The sequence below is a fragment of the Paroedura picta genome, chromosome 12, assembly GCF_049243985.1.
Source record: "Paroedura picta isolate Pp20150507F chromosome 12, Ppicta_v3.0, whole genome shotgun sequence".
NCBI classification, from domain to species: Eukaryota; Metazoa; Chordata; class Lepidosauria; order Squamata; family Gekkonidae; genus Paroedura; species Paroedura picta.
In genome coordinates this window covers 45,331,970-45,353,864 of record NC_135380.1, presented here as the reverse complement: position 1 = coordinate 45,353,864, position 21,895 = coordinate 45,331,970, and the positions used below count along the sequence as shown (strand labels likewise).

At 47.1% G+C, this 21,895-nt stretch overlaps 1 protein-coding gene across 27 annotated transcripts in view; it reads left to right on the top strand.

The window, feature by feature from the left end:
• Positions 1-21,895, top strand: part of FNBP1 (formin binding protein 1) — a 208,859-nt gene that overhangs the window by 143,660 nt on the left and 43,304 nt on the right. For 7 of the 27 annotated variants that reach the window (XM_077304875.1, XM_077304874.1, XM_077304877.1 and 4 more), the window contains 4 exons: positions 5,871-6,017; positions 8,836-9,030; positions 11,589-11,771; positions 20,077-20,166. In XM_077304875.1, coding sequence (XP_077160990.1) covers positions 5,871-6,017; positions 8,836-9,030; positions 11,589-11,771; positions 20,077-20,166 — 615 coding nt within the window. The remainder of the gene's footprint in view (positions 1-5,870; positions 6,018-8,835; positions 9,031-11,588; positions 11,772-20,076; positions 20,167-21,895) is intronic. The other 20 variants (XM_077304891.1, XM_077304894.1, XM_077304892.1 and 17 more) reach the window with 6 other exon arrangements.

Genomic DNA, 21,895 nt, shown 5'->3' with positions numbered 1-21,895 from the left:
CCCGGTCTTTCTTATATTGTTATCTCTGTGGCCAGGCAGCTACGGAATGGGCAGATCAACAAACTGTACCTTGTTGACTTACTGACAAGTAAAGGTAAAGGTATCCCCTGTGGAAGCACCGAGTCATGTCTGACCCTTGGGGTGACACCCTCCAGCATTTTCATGGCAGACTCAATACTGGGTGGTTTGCCAGTGCCTTCCCCAGTCATTACCGTTTACCCCCCAGCAAGCTGGGTACTCATTTTACAGACCTCGGAAGGATGGAAGGCTGAGTCAACCTTGAGCCGACTGCTGGAATTGAACTCCCAGCCTCATGGGCAAAGCTTTCAAACTGCATGTCTGCTGCCTAACCACTCTACGCCACAAGAGGCTCCTACTGACAAGTAGCAACTAGTTAAAGTTGCAATTAACAAACGGTCCTAGTTTATGAGGTCACTTTTTTTGCAGTATTTTTCAACACCCCCGCACTGATATTGCTTTGTTGGCCCAAATGACACTACACTATTAGTTGTGTAGTGGAGGGAAGATGCACATGATCCAAATCCAGAGTTAATGTTAGGCATGCTCCTAGTAGAGTGGGAATTAAGGGGGAAGAGAAGGTAGTGATTCCATCATGGCTGAAGGGAGGTTTAACCAATGAGGATGTGGATTTGCACGCACACTAAAGTACAGTTTTGAGCCTGTGAATAATTTTTTTCAAACTAAAATGCCATTTTTGAGTAATGCTGTGGGGCCTCTTCAATTTGATGTAGCTTAGGGCAGGAGACTCCAACCATTTGAGACTGTGGACCCCTTTGGAATTCTGACACAGGGTGGTCAGCACAACCACAAAAAGGCTGCTGCAGGACAGGTGAAGCCAATGACAAGATTGTTATTGTTATTGTTGTTGTTGTTATTGTTATTTATTAAACTTACAATATAACCCCCCCTCATAAAAATCCCCATATATAACTCATTGTACCCAGGAGCCCGAAGACCCCCAGCAACCCAAAAGATTGGCAGTCAAAAAATTCCCTCTACCCCGAGCTGACTTCCCTCGTGGTCTGCTATGGCAGGCAGCGTCAGGGAAGGATGTCTTATAGTAATTCTCAGTAGCAATTCTTCGGCATTTCTGACAGAAACTGTACTGAACAGAATTTTAAAAAGAACATTTTTTTAACGTCTTGCCTACACAATCAGAATCCCTGCTGGGCAAAACATCCACTGGCCCCACTCGCTTTCTAAAAACGCTTGGCGGGGTTTTAGCAGGCGTTGGCAGGCGTCACGGTGCCCACGGATCCTGCGTTGCAGACCCCCAACTGAGGGTCTCAGTGTGCCTTAGGTCAGCCCAGATCCAGCCTCCTGGCTGAGGTGGGCCAAACCCCTTGATGAAAAGCTAGGAACTAAACAGAGACTTTTTTCTTTATGAACTAAAAACTGTCTGAAAGTGAAGTCCCATTCTTGGAATGGAAACTGTCGTATCACAGATTAAAAATGTCAAAATAAAAATTGCAGTACACCCTTGAAAACAACTGATTTTCCACCATTCCTTCAGACAGGCCTCAGATAGGCCAGGGTGGTTTGAGGGGGTGGGCTTACAACTGGGAGGTCTTTATAACTGGTAAGGCAGGCAGGGTGAGAGGAAAGCGGGTGGTGAGATCGATGTTTTTCATTCTGGTTTTCATTCTCTCATCACCTCTCTTCTGCAGCTGTGCTGTGAGAAAACATTTGCATTGTGACAGCGCAGGCTGGCACTGGCTGAAAACAACCGCAGCTGTCCTGTTTGTGGTTTTGCTTTGCAGGCCCAAATGTCAGTAAGGTTTGAGCTCTGCCCACCCCCTGAGTCTTCCGGTTTGAATGTTTTCTGATATGATAGGAGATTGCCACGGTGCTTTCACACATGCTAAATAAAGCAGTTTTAGTCCACTTCAGCAACCCTCTGCAAGTGGACTTTGCCATTTCACACAGCAAAATCTAGTTGCCAGTTGGATTTAAAGTGCATGAAAGCCCCCAAAGTTTGTCTCCTGGAATAACCACCCCTCACGTCAATCTGTGGCAACATTTGATATCTGGATTTTGAAAATGTGTAAATGAATACAGGAATATACAGGAAACATATCTTATCAGCGCTTCATACTAAGTCTCCCCTCCCACCCACACGGCAGCCATTTTCCCCGATACTGTCCCCAAAGTGGCTATTTCTCCACCACCAAGGGGGATTTTTTAAAAAAAATTAAAAATTGGCGATTGAACATTGTTCTGTTGACAAAACATAATAATAATTTTTTTCCAGTTTCCCAGTTTTCATTTTTTAAATGTCAGTCTCTATCCCCTTGTGGAGATATAAGAGGAAAGGCATGTCTTTGTAATGAAAGAGGTTAGAGACTTATTTTTAAAATCAGAAAATAGGGGATTCAGAGATTTTTCACATATTGTTTTTGCTTTGTACTGATATAAAGATATTCAGTGGTGGATTTTTAGAGAATGAAAAAGCCCCAGTGGCTTTGGGAGAGGGGGTGGTTGATGCAGCTGCAGAACTGGGCCAGGGAAATATTGGAGGAACCTGCTGTGTAGAATCCTAGTTGCCACTGTGCTGTCAGCAGCCCCACCAGCGGCTGTGATACCGCATAAGCCCACTCCCTTGTGGAAACCAGAAGTATCTGACTGCAGCCAAATAACAGGGGGTCTCTTGGTCCGGCAGTTCTCCGTATCGGATCAGCTGGGTGCCAGTCTGGCCATCCTGGATCATTTAGTTCAACAGAAAATTTCCCAGGCTTGTGCCAAAATAGAACTGATAAAGTTTGGCTTGAGGAAAAGGATGTCTTCCTTGGGGTCTTTCCTGGAATTGTTTTCAGTTATCCTTGAGAAGGTTGACATTGGACCATAAATCTAAGGCTCTGTTTGGAAGCCAGTCCCGGATCCGGTCATGTGGTCAAGCCAAAGAACATGTTCCTTCGTTTCAGTCACCGGCTTCTGCGCACTGAGCCCACTGTTTGCAGTTCTTCCTTTCAGGCATGTGCAACATTGGTTCTCCTTGGAGGCCTGAGCCTGAGAAGGCCTATGGCTAGATGCTGGAAGTCTGTGCTGCTGCTTGTCTGGGAACACTGCTGTGAGCGGGGCCAACTCAAGTGAAATCCTGGTCTCTGTTGCACATGGGGAATTGTGTATTCCCAGCTGCAGCCTTTCATGCTTAGGAAGTAAAGGGGAGCAGGACAGCCCTTCCACCTGCCAATACACATGAACCTGAGAAGCTGCCCTACACTGTATCAGTCAGTCTTGTCTACTCAGATTGGCAGCGACTCTCTAGGGCAGGGGTGGGCAAACCAGCTGGGTGACCTTAGGCAAGTTCCAGTTCTCTCAGAGCTCTCGCAGCCCCACCTCCCTCACAAGGTGTCTGTTGTGGGGAGAGGAAGGGAAAGGTATCTGTAAGATGCTTTGAGTCTCTTATGGGCAATGAAAAGCAGGATATTAAAAATGGCTCTTCTTCTTGAGAGGCAGCCTGGTTTAGTGGTTAAAGAGCTGCAGACTCTTATATGGAGAGCTGGGTTTGATTCCCCACTCCTCCACATGCAGCCAGCTGGGTGACCTTTGGCCAATCACAGTTCTCTCAGAGCTCTCTCAGTCCCATCTGTCTCATAGGGAGAGGAAGGGCAGGTGATTGTAAGCCATTTTGAGATTCCTTCTGATAGTGGGAAGCAGGGTTAAAAAAACAGCTCTTCTTCATCACCTTTTCCTTGCTGTTGGCCTCTCAACACTTGGAGCTGGCCATCGGGACAGACTCCCACCATGCAGGTTTTTGAGAGTGGCCTGGTGCTTGTTGCGTTCTGATGTCTGGGGGTGGGATCACTGGGATACTGCCCGAGGGTTTAGGCCTGCTAAATAAGAAAGAGGCTTGGGGTGGCATACCTGATTAATGGAATTCTCTGGGCAGTGTCATAGATGGCCAAGAAGCCTGGGAAGTGAGAAGCACATGGTGGATTCAGAGAAAAGTGGGAATCTCTAAGAGCTCTGGTCTACCTCACAGGGCTTCTGTGATCCTAGGCCACCATTCCCATCCCCCTGTTATTTGGCTGCAGTCGGGGGATGGGAATGTTGGCCTAGGATCACTGTTGGAACAGTCCACAAACACCTAGTTTCTTTAAATGAAAGAAAGTCTTCTGGACCAGATGAACTGCATCCAAGGGTACTAAAAGAACTTGCAGATGTCATCTCTGAAGCTCTGTCAATTATTTTTGACAATTCTTGGAGAACAGGTGAGGTGCCAGACGATTGGAGGCTGGCAAATGTTGTCCCCATCTTCAAGAAAGGGGAAAAAGGAGTATCTGGGTAATTATTGACCCGTCAGCTTGACATGTGTAGCTGGCAAAATTTTGGAACAAATAATCAAACCCTCGGTCCTTGAGCAGCTGGAACTGAGAGCTGTGATTTCGCAAGAACAAGTCATGTCAGACCAACCTTATCTCTTTTTTTGAGAAAGTGACTACTTTGCTGGATCAGGGGAATGCTGTGGACATAGTTCATCTGGATTTCAGTAAAGCTTTTGATAAGGCTCCACATGATATTCTTGTTGACAAGTTGGTAAAATGTGGTATGGATCCAAATTCTGTCAGGTGGATCAATAACTGGTTGACAAATCATACCCAGAGGGTACTTGTTAATGGTTCAGCATCTTCTTGGAAAAGAGTGACAAGTGGAGTACCCCAAGGATCTGACCTGGGGCCTGTGTTGTTCAACATATTCATAAATGATTTGGATGAGGGATTAGAGGGGATACTTATTAAATTTGCACATGATACTAAACTGGGAGGGCTAGCAAGCACAACTGAAGACAGCAGCAGAATACGCTTTACTCTGCTCTGGTTTGGCCTCACTTGGAGTCCTGTGTTCAGTTTTGGGCACCCCAATTGAAGAGGGATGTTGACAAACTAGAATGTGTCCAGAGGAGGGCAACAAAGATGGTGAGGGGTTTGGAGACCAAGACATATGAAGAAAGGTTGGGGGAGCTTGGTATGTTTAGCCTAGAGAGGAGATGACTGAAAGGGGATCTGATAACCATCTTCAAGTATTTGAAAGGGTGCCATATGGAGGATGGAGCAGAATTGTTCTCTCTTGCCCCAGAGGGACAGGCCAGAATGAATGGGATGAAATTAATTCAAAAGAAATTCCATCTAAACATCCAGAAGAAGTTCCTTAGAGCAGTTTCTCAGTGGAACAGGCTTCCTCGGGAGGTGGTGGGTTCTCCATCTTTGGAAATTTTTAAACAGAGGCTAGATAGCCCTCTGACGGAGAGGTTGATTCTGTGAAGGCAAAGGGGTGGCAGGTGACAGTAGATGAGCGATTGGGATGTGAGTGTCCTGCATAGTGCAGGGGGTTAGACTAGATGACCCATGAGGTCCCTTCCAACTCTATTATTCTATGATGTTATGATTCTAAACACCCCAAGATTTTAAAGGTCAGTTTTTATTGTTATTAAATATGAATTTAATTGCTTATATTGTTGTATTTAGTCATCTGCTTGCTGATTGACTGAATAGCTTTGTGGTGGTGGGATTAAGAGTGGCAGCCTCTAATCTGAAGTACCTCCTGCTGGGTTTACAGTTCTCTCAGCTCTCTCAGCCCCACTTACCTCACAGGGTGCCTGTTGTGGGGAGAATAAGGAAAAGGAGTTTGTCACCGGGGTATTTAAAAAGCAGCTCTTCTCCTTTGTTTTACTAGGTGCCTTAGCGGGTAGATTCAAATATTATTCTCCTTCAAATGCTGTCACATTTTCCCTGGCTGACTGAATCCCTCTGTTGCACTTGTAATCCCACTACCATCCCAGGGAGAATGTCCGACTATAAAGGAAAATAAATGAATCCACCTAACTGTATGCATTAACGCTGTTGTTTCAGAAGATACAAGAGATGGAGGAGAGGAGGATAGTCAGGATAGGCGAATCCATGAAAACCTTTGCGGAGGTGGACCGGCAAGTTGTCCCCATCATCGGGAAGTGTCTGGATGAGATCACCAGGGCAGCTGAGTCAATCAGCCAGAAGGACGTGAGTTGGCAGCTTCTTGAGTATGTTGCTTCTTTTGAGAAAGCCCATCCTCCACACGTGGTCCAGCAAGAGGGTTTGTGAAATCATCTGCGAGTTAATCCTAAAATGTCACTTTGGTAGCCCCTCCCTCCATGCAGTAAATGCAATGTGCACGTGTGTATGTACAATCTCTGGTCATGTGACCATCAGCCAGCGCAGTGTAGTGGTTAGGAGTCCAGACTTCTAATCTGGCAAGCTGGGTTTGATTCCCTGCTCCTCTGCATGCAGCCAACTGGGTGACCTTGGGCTCACTACAGCACTGAGAAAACTGTTCTGACCAAGCAATAATCTTAGGGCTCTCTCAGCCTCACCTTCCTCACAGGGTGTCTGTTGTGGGGAGAGGAAAGGGAAGGTGAATGTAAGCCGCTTTGAGACTCCTTTGGGTAGAGAAAAGCAGCACATAAGAACCAACTCTTCTTCTGATTCCCCACTCCTCCTCCACATGCAGCCAGCTGGGTGACCTTGGGCTTACCCAGCACTGATAAAGCTGTTCTGACCAAGCAGTCATATCAGGGCTCTCTCAGCCTCACCCACCTCACAGGGTGTCTGTTGTGGGGAGAGGAAAAGGAAGGCAATTGTAAACCACTTTGAGACTCCTTTGGGCAGTGAAAAACAGGGTATAAAAATACTACTACTACTACTACTACTACTACGCCGACGATTGTACATACTGTAAAAGGTATTATTTTGTTAATGAAGCAGCTCCCCAATGTGCTGGCAGGTTGAAAAAGAAAACTTATTGGATGGCTCCAAGAGAAAAAAAGGAATCACGAAATAGACTCCCAGCCACCGCCTGCTGTACAGAAATCCTCCTCAGCCATTAAGGATGTTGGTCGTATTTTGTCAGAGGCTGCAATGTTCACCAGATGTCACTTTACGCTGACTCTTAGCAAAGTGTACTCAAATTAGATAACAAACTCAAAACAATAATTGGGGGGGGGGCATGCAAAATAAGCAGATGTGCAAATTGGCCTTGCAGTGTGGAATCTCCATATGGTGCAAAGTTGGTGCTTCCAGTCTATCCTGGCCTGACTTCTTTTTATAAAACAAAGTTTCAGTTCAGTGGCACCACTTGTGACAAACACTAACGCTTACACCCAGAACAAAACTTTGTTAAAGGGGCCACTGGAATGAAACTTTATTGCTTCAGACCAACACAGCTACCCACCTGCATCTATCTGTTCTTTTTATAAAGGAAGACATTAAAGAACCATCCTGTCTGAAAATTGGGTCTAACCTGCCACATTTTAGAACCTTTAAGTGGACTCTTTGTTGAAAATATCAAGTGTGCCCCAAAATGTCTATTGCCACGCCTACCCCTCGCTGCAGTGGGAAAGGCAAATGCACTCTACATATGTTCAAGGTACCGTTGCAGGTCATCTATTCCAAGCTTGACTCCTACAGGGTTGTCAAATGTGAGCCTCGGTGCTCATTAAAGGTTTCTCCTAACACAGCCCCTCCAACGGTGAGCTTCCTGGTCCATTTAAGCAGAACGGAATCTGAGTGGATGCCTTTAGCCTAGCCCACTTAAGAAAGGGCGCTTGTCCCTTGCCCATCCTGGCCAGCCTCTTCAACCCCCCCCCCCATCCCCATCTCTTGTAGCACCTCCAGGGAGATGGAGGTCATCACCGCAAGGCCAAATCCCAAGGGCTGCCCAGTGAACCTGGGAGATATGTGCCTCCCCTTATGCTGGCACCAGATAAGATTTCATTTGTTCTGGATTTCTGGTTTCCTGTTTTGACATTTATCTCTTTTTTGCTGCATAACGAGCAAGGGTTATTTTTAGCTTCTTTGTAGTGGTAGGATGTTTGGAGCTCAAGGAAAGGATGTGATACGATAGAGAGATTTTTTTAAAGGTTCCAAATGCAGGGGACGATCCCAAAGCCCAAGACATATCATCAGTAGTTCAGAGATTTGTTTTCGGTTTTTCATTTTCTCTTTTCCTCGGAGGTTAGTTCCACATCTGTGTTTCTATATCTTTCTCTCTATAGTTTGATTCGTATGCTGTACCCCAGTCCCACGTCCTCTTCTCCCTTCCCTTCCCAACAAAGTTTGAGTCTGGGGACCAGCAAAGTTTAAGACCAGCAAAGTTTTACTGCAGGTAAAAGCTTTTGTGCACACACACACCTCTTCAGATACAGAAGCGTAAAGATACGTAAAGAAGTGTGCATGTACACAAAAGCTTATGTCCAGAATTAAACTTTTTTGGTCTTAGAGGTGCCACTGGACTCAAACTTTGGCCTATTGCAAGGGTGGCCAGACAGTGGCACTCTAGATGTCCATGAACTACAATTCCCATGAGCCTCTGCCAGCACATGCTATTGCTTCAGGCCAACATGCCTACTCACCTGTTGTCATGCAGTGCAATTCCTTCTCTTCCTATTGCGAGGCAAACCAGTTTGGAACCAGCAAACGATGCTTTGTGCTTTCTCTTCAAATGAGAACTGGAGGCCTGATCAAAGTTGTTCTTTCTGATTCTTGTGTGAACAGCACATGCAAACCATTGATTTGGCCATTTGGACGTAAGGGCAACCTATGGTTGGGATGAAAGGGAAGGAATCGCTGGCTTTCCTCATAATCTCCCCTGACCTCCCTTCTGGTTGCAAGGCAAACCAGCATGAGGATTTGCACTTTGAGCTTCTTGGTCCTCACAGGAATCTTCATAATATTAAAGTTCCCCAAGGAAGCTAGCCTGAGCCTCCAGCTAGTGGGGAGGGCTCAGGGGCCCCAGATCACAAGTGAATGTCTTTGACTTCTTTGGCCTGTGGGTCTCTTCCAGGATTCACAGTTGGTCATAGAGGCCTTTAAGTCTGGCTTTGAGCCTCCCGGGGATGTTGACTTCGAGGACTTCACCCAGCCGATCAAGCGCGCTGTCTCTGAATCCAGCCTTTCGAACTCCAAAGATGGAAAACCAGAGTCCAGGTTTAGCAGCAAGTCCAAGGGCAAGTTGTGGCCTTTCATCAAGAAGAACAAGGTACCGAGTTTTCAGACTCTGTCTTGGCATTCGTGACCTATGGAGTTTGCTACTTGTGCCTTATTTTGTAATCCCGGCAGTTGAAGTCTTTTCTCTCTCTTTTTTTTTATAGAAAATTAGTTTCTAAGAACTAGTAGCTGATGTCCTGTTGTAATTTGTTGTAATAGTTTTGGTTTTTTATTCTTTAATTGCTGGATTTGGCTTCTATTTTATGAGGTTTTTCTTTTAATTTTTTAATGTACTTTAAAATATTGTGTTGCTTTTATCAGTTTTTCCCTCCCCGGCTTGATTTCTTTTGACTTCTCATGTCTTTGCCATGGTGGTTTCTGTTTCTCGTTTGGTTCTAGGTAATTGCTCAGTGCATGTGTTGCCCCATCCCTGCAAATTGCTCTTTGCTTACATTGTTAAGCCCCTCCCGGTTAATTAACATGCCTGTTTTCACCTCTGCTGCACTCAAGCTGATTTCTCCTTTGCTTTTCAATATGTTCTAGACAGGGAGGGGTCTCTGCCACCTCCCTGCCCCCAGCATGATCAAAGCCTTATTTGTGGCATGCAGCCTTACATGTGTGTTTGTTTAAAAACAACAACAACAACAACACTCACATTTTCAGCTTTATTCTAAACGTCAGTTCCACAGTATCTCCCTGCCGTGGCACTGAGATGCCACTAGAATACGGGCATGTGGTCATGCTATATCAGCTGTACAACTAAGGCTATAAAAGGCCATAGCCCATTTGGGCATATTCACTGGGGGGAAATTTTGTTCCAATTTATCCTATCTTTCCTGCCTAGTCACCTAGAAGTCCATCAGGTGATGAAAGGAAGTGTTAATTGACAGGCCTGTGCTCTGCAGTGCGGCGCTGGTGTGCCTGTAGCCGACTCCTTGTGCATGCTGCATAGCAAGTGTTCTGAAGAAACCTGTGTAACTCTCCTCCCATTTAAATATTGTTTCTCCTTCTACCACCAGCATGGTGAATGAAGCATGCAATCATGTAACGGGCTCTCTGCTGGGTTTAGATCTCTCTCTTTCCCTGTTCCTGGAGCTCAGGGCGGACCGCAGGAGAAACTTCTGTCATTTATTGGGAGGGCAGACTAGGATGGTGTCTTTGTCAGGCTTCCTAGCTTCTGATCATTTGTTCCTGTTGACACAAGAGGAGCTTGCTGGGTCAGACTAGGGGTACATCTAGCCAGTTTACTGTAGTGGTTAAGAGTGTGGACTGGGTTTGATTCCATGCTCCCCCACGTGCCACCAGCTGGGTGACCTTGGGAAGAAGAGAAAAGCGGCATATAAGAACGAACTCTTCTTCTTCTCTTCTTCTTCATCTAGTCTACCTACCTGTTTCATGTAACATTGAGTACAGTGGCCTTCTCCTGCTGTTGCCTTTGCATCAGTTCAGAGTGCAGCCTTTAGTATACCAAACATTGTGCAACTGTGAGAAGGGCAGGCATAGATCCACCTGTCATGGTCTCCTGCGACATTTCAGCTCCTGGAAATCAGCAGCCACAGATGGGTTGATTTTCAGGAATGTGCAGTTCTTTTTACTGATCAGGAGGAATTCCTGATAAGCTTCCAAGATTCCACCAGGGTTCCTTTGCCTTAGAGAGTTTGAATGCAAATTAAAATAATGTACAGGACTAATAAGTGATCATTGGAAAATGGCACTCATCTTGTTATAGTTTCATAGGGCAGGGGCTCATGGGAATTGTAGTGCATGGACATCTGGAGAGCCACAGTTTGGCCAGCTGTGGTAGAGACCAGCAGGATTTTTGACATATGAGCTTGACTCTCGAAAGCTCAAAATTTTGTCTGCCTCTATGATGCAGGACTCAAATCCAACTCATCTCGCTATATGAGCTTATTTTCACTGAGGAGAGATAGGTTTCTCTTTTGATAACCATCAGGCCCATTTCCTTTCTCATCCTGCGCTTACTCCTGCGAGTTTTTCTATGGGGGAGAGACATGCTGTTTCCCTCTTTGGTCCCTTTTGCCCTTTGGGGTAGGATAGTCCTGAGAGAGAAAGAGACTGGCTTGGGATCCCTCAGGGAGATTTGTGGCTCGATGGGGAGCAGAAGCCATTTCCCTCTGGGCCTTTATATCACGGGTCCCTTCTGTCAAAGAAATGCCCTTTGAGCCAGGATACAGATGACAGAAATGGCAATGCAGGCGGCTGTTTCTTCATATTTTCCCACTTTGCCCTCTCAGCTGGTTTGCATGTGGCATGCAGGGTCTCAGAATGGTGGGAAATGCCATGCCTTAATTTTTTGCACTGCACCTCTTACTAAACCTCCTCACTTTCTATCATATCTCCCTTTTGTAATGCAAATCTTTTACAAAAAGAAACCCCACCAAAATTCCCAATCCTTGATCCTTCCTTTTTCTTTTCCCTTCCCTTCTTAAACCATGGCTTTTAATTATTTGCTTCCAATTGGTTTTGATTTAAAATGTTGCCCCTTTTTTATGCTGGATTTTTTTTGTATGTGCTTTTCTGTGTTTATTTTTTAATCTTTTAATTTTGTTTTTTTTTAAATTCTATCACTTCTCCATCTCTTATACGTAGCTTATGTCCCTTTTAACATCCCCCCATCAGCCCCCTCCTCCGCCCCCTTTCTCTGGCTCACCCTCTGCTGTTCCCAACGGCCCCCAGTCTCCCAAGCAGCAAAAGGAACCCCTCTCCCATCGCTTCAACGAATTCATGACCTCCAAACCCAAAATCCACTGCTTCAGGAGCCTAAAACGCGGGGTAAGTTCTCCTCTGGATGTCTGTCTGTCTGTCTCTATCTTGTGCTTCAACTGCACGTTCTTCCTTGACTTTTTTCAAGAACTGCACCCGTTTTTCTTCTCTTTCTCTCTCTTCCCATCTTCCTTTTGTTTGTTTTTTTAATCATAACTTACCAATCACATTCTGAGAAAATCAGTGCTGTAGTCAAAACCCCCACAATGAAACCACAAAAAAAATTCTGTTTGTTTTTCCCTAGACACAAACAAATGCAAAAAAAAAAAGTTTTGGGCTCTTCTGCATTTTCAATTCCATTGATTGTTTTTCTCAGGTTTTTATGCTGGACGTACAACAATGTAATTTTGAGTTGACTACTAGAGGGCAAAATACACATGTAGATAAGAAAAAAACCCCCAAAGCAATAGGAACACACAGTAGACGAAAATGGGAATGCAGAAGAGCCCTCAGATCCAAGCCAGTTCACCACCAAAGAGGAAATAAATCACACTCATATTTGTAGGAAGAAATTTACTGGTGGGTTCATTCATGATTAATTGTACGATTAATTTACAGCCCCTTTGCTTTTGTCCCAATTTTAATGCATTCCTGGAGTCTGCAACTACTGCTGTATCTCAGATCATATTATAAAGCACAAGGACAGAGCAAACTGAAGGATTGGGACCTTCTCTGCACTGGGTTGCTGCTGGCTGCTTCCCGGGCCTTCCCAGGGAGAGATTCCCTGCTGGACCAGGTCCGCCTCAGATTATTGCCTCTACATGAGGAAGCCTGGGCGGAGAGGATCCACTGTGCTTTGCGGCAGCAGGGGGAGGAGTATTTTCACCTTCATTTTAAAAATGTAAACGACCAAATCATCTCTGTGCCACTGCAAAGCGCTACAGAGCTGACTGGGTCGTTTTTTGGCCCTTTTGGGATGCCGTAGGCAGGGGAGGAGCTGTTCGTGGAAGGAACTGACTCTTCCGCTTCCACATGAGCCTGCCCTAGGATAGGCCCTGTTGGCGCCCAGAGCAGCAAAAGGGTACACGGAAATATCCGCGTTCCCTTGCCGTGGAGCTATGGAGGACCTAAAGCGGGCCATGCCAGGGCTGAGTCAGCACTGACATCATGTGGAAGGAGGAATTAGCTGGGCCGACCTTTTCCCCCTGTGCGAAAAAGATCCTGATTCCCTAAGGCAGTGGTCCCCAACCCCTGGTCTGTACACTGGTACTGGTCCATGGGTCAGTCGGTACCGGGCCGCAGCTCCTCCTCATCCTCCTTCCCGGCTGCTGCCTCGGGGGCTGCCCTGCCACTCTGCCTCCGGCTCACCTTTGGTGCTCTCCGGCGGCCACCATGGCTGGGGCTCCCCCTCGGCATGGCACTGTGCAGCTGCTGCTGGCAGCGCCCTCCCCAGTGGGCAGCGGGAAGTCAGGGGCATCATCATTAAGCAAGTGGAGCAGGGGCTCAGGCGGCAGCGGCAGCAACATCCCTTGGCAAAAGACTACCCCCCCTCCCGGGCCTCAGTAAAATTGTCGATCGTTTACTAGTCCCCGGTGATAGAAAGATTGGGGACCATTGCCCTAAGGGAAATACGAGATCCTTCCTTACAGAATTGGGGCACATCCTCTGAGAGAGTGCAGAGTGTTTTTCTGCTCAAATTCCTGCATGAAGTTGCACTGTTCCCTTCAGAACACAGCAGATATACTGGGCATGCTCAAGGAACATTCCCACACAGTTCCAAAACTCCCTTTCCTTCCCACAGATCCCCCCACCCCATCAGGTTGTGCCTCTTGGAGCTCCAAGAGGCCAGAAACCTCCTGGTGAAGAAGAGGCCTTGGGGGTTTCTCAAGGGGCTGAGTGTCCCCCTGCTCCTCCTTTTGAGAGCCTGACTCCTTCCCTATGGTCAGAAAAAGAGTTGGAATTCTCAGACAAGGAAAATGTTCACCCCTTGAGACGGGGGACTCCTCTGTCTTTTAAACGTGGCCTCCTACACACCGCCGCTTTGGGACTTGACTGACTCGCTCATGAACACAATCTCACTTGTGAGCAAGCCTTGTCCTGAATCAAGGGGATCCTGTTTGGGCTGCCACAGCAGGAATATCCTGGTCCCTCCTGTGAGCTCTAACAGAGCTGCTATTTTTTAAACATCTTTTCACTGCTTGGCCTTCTGCCATCTATTTCCTCGTCCCTGTAGGATCCTTGGGGCAGTGCCGGGGCTCATGTTCCTTGGAAGAAGGAAGGTTTGGGGCTTCCCAGAGAAAGGGCCATGATAAGAGGCGTTCCGAGTTCCCAGCTGGCATGGGTTGAGTTCTTTGGTCAGTCTGTCATGCCCCTGCATCCAGTATTGCAGCCTACAATGTATCGTAGAGTCCGCCGGTTTTAAAGATCTAACAGTTACGTTGAAAAAGGGCCCTTACAGCTTTTAGCACAAGCTTTTAAACTGCCTGCTGATTCATTCAACAGCCACAAGAAAGGAAAAGTCCTGCTGAGAGCCTCTCCAAACAGATTCTCCCTCCCCCATCACCAATATTTACTTTCTCTTTTGTCCTCTGTTTAATTCATGGCAGGGCTTAATTAAAGCCTTTCTGATTCATGCACCAGTGCTACACATCTTGCTACAGGGCAGGGCAAAGCTTTTCCTTCTGCCTATGGCTGCTGCACACCAGCCACATAGATGTCCCATTCCAGTTACTCTCCTAAGAACCACCATGGTACGAAACAAGTTTCAAAGGAGAACTGGAGCTCACATTTCCTTCCCTTTTAGTCTGGGAGGGAAGGAAATGAGGCAAGTTGTATCCAAGACTTGGTTCTCAGGGTCCCAGCAGGCAAGATGCTGGGAGATACATGCTCAGATTGCTAATGTACAGTAAACAGCAGCCACGGAAGGCCCCAGAAGCACATCAGGGGAAATGGCAGGGCAATTATTTCATCTAGCCACCATTTTGCAACCACAAATGTCCCCCTGCAGCTTCTATTTACCTCACTGCAGGTATCTTGCGTATTATCTAAATATTTCCTGTATGGCGATCCAGGGTAGTAAATGGATCCAGATGATTCAAGTCTAAGGGTCTCTAAGATGCTGCTTGATTATGACCTCCCTGCTCCCCAAAGGCTGGAGATCTGATGACTGGATCCCACTCAGCCACAAAGCTCCCTAGGTGATCCTTTTTCTCCCCCCCCCCTCTAATTTTGGAGGGCTGTTGTGGGGATAAAATGGAGGAGGAGAGGGCTGTGTATACCGTGAAGGGAAGGGTCAAAAAGATGGTGAGTGTGGTGGGTCTTTTGTCCAAACCAAACCTGAGACAGGGTATTAAGACATGCCTCACCTTGTACGAAATTTAACTGAGCAGCTTTCTGAGATAAACCCCCCCCCCCCCCGTCAGCTTGGCTTAGTGATGAAGAGTGGTGGAGATTCCTTACTCCTCCTCCACATGCAGCTAGCTGGGTGACTTTGGGCTTGTCACAGCCCGGATAAAGCTGTTCTCACAGAGCTCTCTCAGCCCCACCTCCCTCACAGGGTATCTGTTGTGGGGAGAGGCAGAAAAGGTGCTTGTCAGCCCTTTGAGACTCCTTCAAGTAAAACCAACTTTTCTTTTTTTTCCCCTCTGAAAGTAAAGGCACAAACGTCTAGGAAGCAGTTAAGATTGGTGGTCCCCAACCCCCGGTCCGGGGACCAGGACCAGTCCGTGGATCAGTCGGTACTGGGCCGCGGCTCCTCCTTGTCCTCCTCCTTGGCTGCTGCCTTGGGGGCTGCCCTGCCACTCTGCCGTCAGCTCAACTTTGGTGCTCTCCGGCGGCCGCCGTGGCTAGGGCTCCCCCTCAGCGTGGCACTGCGCAGCTGCTGCTGGCAGCGCCCCCCAGCTGGCGGCGGGATATCAGGGGCGCCAGTGGGAAAGCAAGCGGAGCAGGGGCTCAGGTGGCAGCGACATCCCTTGGCAAAAGATCCCCCCCCCCGGGGCCCCAGTAAAATTGTCAAGCGGTGACCAGTCCCCGGTGATAAAAAGGTTGGGGACCACTGCTTAACATAACACAGTGTCATGCTTCTTTTCCTAATTCCATTTTAAGGGCCCATCTTTTTGCTACTGGGTATTTTTTACAGTTGTTTTCTCTGTCTTCTTTGGGGGGGAGGGTTACAATAAGAATGTCTCTGTTTCAAGAGCTGTTAATTATACCTTCTGTGCTGGGGGGTGGGGAGAACAAAGCGAAAGTCTTCCCTTGCAAGAGATCCAGGGGTAGAACCCGCACCCTGAAACCAGCTTCCTTTGCACGGCGGGGGCAGCACCCCCCACTTATTCTGCATTTCTCAAGGGCACCGCTTGCACCAAGATGGAGCCATGATGTGGCCACGAGCCAAACTGTGCCAGCCTGCACTAATCGGTAGCTTTGAATGAATGGGGGTAGGGAAAAAAACACAATCCGCAGGCTTTCATCCTGCGCAAATGGCACAGAGCAGAGCTTCCCATAAATGACATACAGTATTTTTCAGAATTAAAACCAGAGGCAAGCTACGATACGTCCCCACGTTCTCCACCCCAAATGGAGTGTGAGTGGGCCTTGTCAGTTGTAAAGTTTCTGTACCATACTGCCTAGGCCAGGGGTAGTCAAACTGCGGCCCTCCAGATGTCCATGGACTACAATTCCCAGAAGCCCCTGCCAGCAGTTTGACTACCCCTGGCCTAGGCAAATTGATAAAGCTTGCAGAAAGGCAGTGGCTCCCAGGAGATCTTGACTGGTCTGATTTCTTTCCTGGGCATGCTGGTTATGATCTCGCTTTGCATTAGGGTGCCTCAGCCCACATTTTTGGAGTTATGGCCCTAGGAAATCACCCTGGGGGAAATGATGTTACTTGAAACATGTGACATTTCTGTGACCAACATCTTGGTCGCACCTGGTGGATTCCCCCCACCCTATTGGCTTGCGAAGAGCCAGGTTGTTCCAGTCAATACACCGAGGGGGCGAATCCCTCTCTCCCATGGAAGGTGAATGCAGCAGCGTGAACTGGCCTGGCTGGTGATTCGCCTCTTAGCTTAGACTTTTGTGGTTTCTACTCTAGTGGACGTTGTTGACTTAAAAAAAAAAAGACCAATCACAATGTAATTAACTGTTTCCATTGCACCAAGCAATATTTTCTTAATCATCCATCTTGTGTCATGTTTTTGTGATTAGATAGGTAACTTGTCGACCTCCATCCATAATGCTCTTTCATTTGACCTGCAGAGATTCCTCCCTTTGTGTATATTTTATGTGTTTGACATCAGTATCCAGTAATAGTAAAAATCCTTCATTTTTCAACCTTCAGGGCTTCTGTTTACTGTTATTTTACTACCTGTGCTATATCCAGATTAATGTTGATTAAAGCTGTAGCTGAATGTGATCCTGTTTCTCTGTTTTCAAAGCTGGTAGGTATTTAAATGTTCTTATAAATAAAGTGAAATGGTTTATTGGATTCCTGGGCCTAACTGGGTTAAGGACGGCTTTCCACGTTATGATCTAACAACTGTAAGGTGCACTGTCCACAGAAGATGTATTTTGGAAATTCTGAATTTTCATAGCTCATTAATGTCTGAGTGACACAGCTGGCAGAATCATGCAGTACAGCTCTTGCTGCGGAACCTCCAGGTGCTAGCAGGAAAATGTTGATGTTCCCCAATTTCAGAAAACTATGGGGTCAGGGAGGATGGCGGCTTATCCTTTCCCCTCTAATGCAAGCTTCCTCTGTTCAGGGAGATCGGTTCAGGCAGGTGGCTGTGATGGTCTGAAGCAACAGAACAAAGTTTTAGTCCAGGGGCACCTTCAAGACCCACAAAGATTTGTTGAAGGTGTAAGCGTTGGTGTTGCAGGCGCCTTTCCTCAGATACATTGAAATGGAAATTACCAAGCCATGCCTTGAACCAATCCATGCCTTGAATCCATGCCTTGATTGGTAATTGGAAATTATCAAGCCATGCCTTGTAATTGACCTTTGTTCTGAGTTCAGGGATTTGCATTTTAGTTTATACAGAACATTTAAACAAGTGAATATTCCATGTGTGCTTCAAAGCAATATGGCCTATTGCAGCCTTTTCCAACTCTTTGAATGTGGAGGAACCCCTGAAATAATTTTTCAGACTTCGAGGTGATGTCAGCTGGCCACGCCCCCAGAAGTGATGTCAGCTGGCCACGCCCCCTGCCATACCTGCAGAAGTGACATCGCGACCTGCACCCTTAGTTCTCCTTTTGCTCCCTCCCCCTACCTTTACTACTACCATGGCGGCTCTGCCTCACGTAGGCCAGAGAGAAGAGTCGAAGCTGAGAAGACAGCCCAGACACCCCACCCCATGCCATTTCAGCACTCCCACGGACCCCTGGTTGGGAATCCCTGGTCTGTCGATTCATTTTGAGCTTGGAAACTAAGCAGGGCTGGCCCTTGTGTGAACTTGGACAGGAGACCAGCAAGGAAGTCCAGGGTTGCTACGCAGAGGCAGACCACGGAGAGCTACCTTTGGCCATCTCTTGCCTTGAAAATCCAGCAGGGTTGCCATAAATCTGCTGCGTTTCACAAGTCAGCCACTTCTATGACATCCATGAAAGCCAAGAGATGGTGACTGCATCATAGGAGGAGGAGTAGCTAAAGGGCAGCTTGGGGGACTACATGTCTCAAGGCAGTGAATCTTAGCTAGCTGCATCCTTAGATATGTCCAAGGATTCCTATCACTGGTGGTCATGCTCCATCCCCTTCCCCCCTCCCCCAGCTTTGCCATAGGAGCGATAACCTCAGAATGGCTGGGTGGATTCCGATTATGAGGGGTCATTTTCAATACCAGGCCCACTTACTATCTCTGCCTTCCTGCCCCCGTGGTTATAGTCCATCTCATTTTCTTAATAGATTTTGGGAATGGCCAGGCTATTCTGGGCACTCCAAAGAGGTTTGCAGCAACATGCTTAATTGCAGGGTCTCCTTGTTGCAAATCAGGGCTGAAAAATTGTCCCCTACAAATTCTCTTTTACAAATTTCGCAGCAAATACTTATCAGGTTATACAATTGTTGGGTATATACCAAACAGTAATATCAGGTCTCTCTCAGCCCGACTGACCTCACAGGCTGTCTGTTGTGGGGAGAAGAAAGGGTGGGCGATTTGAAGCCACTTTGAGACTCATTCGGGTAGAGAAAAGTGGCATATAAGAACCAACCCTTCTTCTTCTTTAGTAATCTCAGGGCTCTCTTAGCCTTCTCACCCTCCCAGGGTGTCTGTTGAGGGGAGAGGAAAGGGAGGGCAGTTGGAAGTCACTTTGAGACTCCTCCAGGTAGACAAAAGCAGCATATAAGACCAGGCAGTAATATCAGGGCTCTCTCAGCCTCACCTCCCTCACAGGGTTGTGGGGAGAGGAAGGGAAGGCGAATGTAAGCCGCTTGGAGACTCTTTTGGATAGAGAAAAAGCGGCATATAAGCACCACCTCTTCTTCTTCATATATTTACTATCATTGATATTGATTTTTCAGGATTAGTCATGTTGATGTTGCATTTACTAGCTTAGGGCTGATCCTGCGTTGAGCAAGGGGTTGGCCAGTTTGGTGTATTGGTTAGGAGTGCGGACTTCTAATCTGGCATGCTGGGTTCAATTCTGCGCTCCTCCACATGCAGCCAGCTGGGTGACCTTGGGCTCGCCACGGCACTGATAAAACTGTTCTGACCAGGCAGTGATATCAGGGCTCTCTCAGCCTCACCCACCCCACTGGGTGTCTGTTGTGGGGAGAGGAATGGGAAGGCGACTGTAAGCCGCTTTGAGCCTCCTTCGGGTAGGGAAAAGCGGCATATAAGAACCAACACTTCTTCTTCTTCTTGGACTAGATGGCCTGTATGGCCCCTTCCAACTCTATGATTCTATGTTTCTATGATTCTAGTAAATGCTGTGCTACCATCAATCATTTGCTTAACCAGTTACCAAGCGTTCATTCCAGACTATCACATTTCAGGTTGTTGGTGTCAAGATTTTTAAAATTACATTCTGAAGTGTGTCAAATTTTGAATTTCCTGGAAAGTGTATCGCAGATCTATGGGAAATCCTTTTACTGGGAGAAGGGAGCTTTGCAGGCCAAGATACAAAGGCAGACAATACTTTGCAGGATGGTCCTTTACCCCCGGCCTTGAACAATCAAACATTCCCATGTTTATATTTCCAGGACACGGCAGTGGATTTCCGGGCATGCCTACGTGGTGGTGTTGGATCATAACATGGGCACCAGACCTAAGCGGGAGCTATCTTTTTTTGCTGTAGAAACAGTAAATGTAGAGGTTTTTTCTTCCCCCTCCCCCTCTCCTTTTTAATGTGTGTATGTTTTCTTTTGCTGACTCAGCAACAGTCTCAATCATTGTATTTTCACAAAGAACTCATGAAGAGGACTTTAGGCAAGCCTACGTATGCCCTTGAGGCTAGGGAATATGTTGTAAGTCTGTGTATGGTGTGGCCGGGCCATACAGTCGCTGCACAGTCGCTGACCCCATTTACAATCTTGCAAGAGGGGGAGAATCGCTGAAAACCAAGCATGCAATGAGGATTCAAATACATAAATGAACAAGTGGCACGTCCCGTAGAGACGTTTGGCCATTCAAAATAAGGAAGGCCTGCTTTTTCCAGTGATAGAAACTGTTGTCTTTGCTTAAACAAACCGACCAGCAGCAACAACAACAAAAACCACAACCTGAGTCAGCGCTTCTCAATGGGAAGCAAAAAGAATGAACCAGGCATGCAAAAAAATTAATGAACCAAAATGTAGCATATAGAAACTACAGTGAAACTCCCTTAATAATGGGCTTTGGCAGTCATGCAAGAGGCACAACAGAGATTGGTAGGACTAGAGGGACAAAATCTACAGCTCAATCGATTTAATACCACAACTTAATACCATAGAGTTGACTAGAAGTGGTGGACCAGCAGGGCGGTATCCTCCTGACATCAACTTCCAACAGCTTAACCTGTGCAAATTGGTGACATTAGCTACGGAAGCAGGCTCTGCAGGAGAAGGGGCATTCGTTGTGCCACAACAAGATCTTGTACACCATGGATCTGTGCCTTAAAGCAATGGTCTGCAACCTTTCTAAGGCTGCGGACCAGTGGTGGTGGGGAGGGCAATCGCAAGGCCACGCATGCGCGGCAGGTCTGCGTATGCACGCATGTGAAACTGCCGTGCGTGCGCATTTGCAGCCATGCATGGCACAAACGCACATGTGCTCAGGAGGCTGCCTGGCTGCAGCCTGACAAGTAGTAAGGGCCCAAGGTCCTTGAAACTTGGTTGCAGTCCAGAGATTAGGATTACCTACCTCCAGGTGGGGGCTGGAGATCTCCAGACTACATAAATGGCTTATTTATTTATTTAAAATACGTATTCCACTTCTCCTAGATGAAGTGTCTGCTTTGGAAGGTGGGCTGTATGACTTTATTGCCACCAAGGTCCATCCCATCCTAAAACTCGCCCTCCTAGGCACTACTCTCATATCTCCGAGTATTTCTGACCCCAGAGTTGGCAACTCTACCTGGGGCATTTTCTCATAGGGTTCTCCTTGTCTGAAGACATAACTATGCCACAACCTTTCACTATTGTTCCTTTTCAATAGTGTAGCTCAGGGGTAGTCAACCTGTGGTCCTCCAGTGGTTCGTGAACTACAATTCCCATGAGCCCCTGCCAGCATTTGCTGGCAGGGGATCATGGGAATTGTAGTCCATGAACCTCTGGAGGGCCACAGGTTGACTACCCCTGGTGTAGCTCAGCACTCAGCACTGTAGGATGTGTTGGCAGGGGCTCATGGGAACTGTAGTCCATGGACATCTGAAGAGCCACAGTTTGTGAAACATGGTTCTATATAAAGTGAAACATGGTTCTGTGTAAGAACCTAAGAGAAACCGTGTTGGATCAAGCCAGTGGCCCACTCAGTCCAACGATCTGCGCCATATAGTGGCCAAAACCCAGGGACCCTCAGGAGGTTCCCCAGTGGGGCAAAGATTCCAGACGCCCTCCCACTGTTTTCCCCCAAGCACCACGAATGCAGAGCACCACTGCCTCAGACTGTGTGCCATGTAGACCTTGTGGCTGAGAGCCATTGATGGGCCTCTGCTCCAGATGTTGATTCCATCTCCGCTTGAAGCTGTCTATACTTGTAGCTGCCACCATTTCCTGT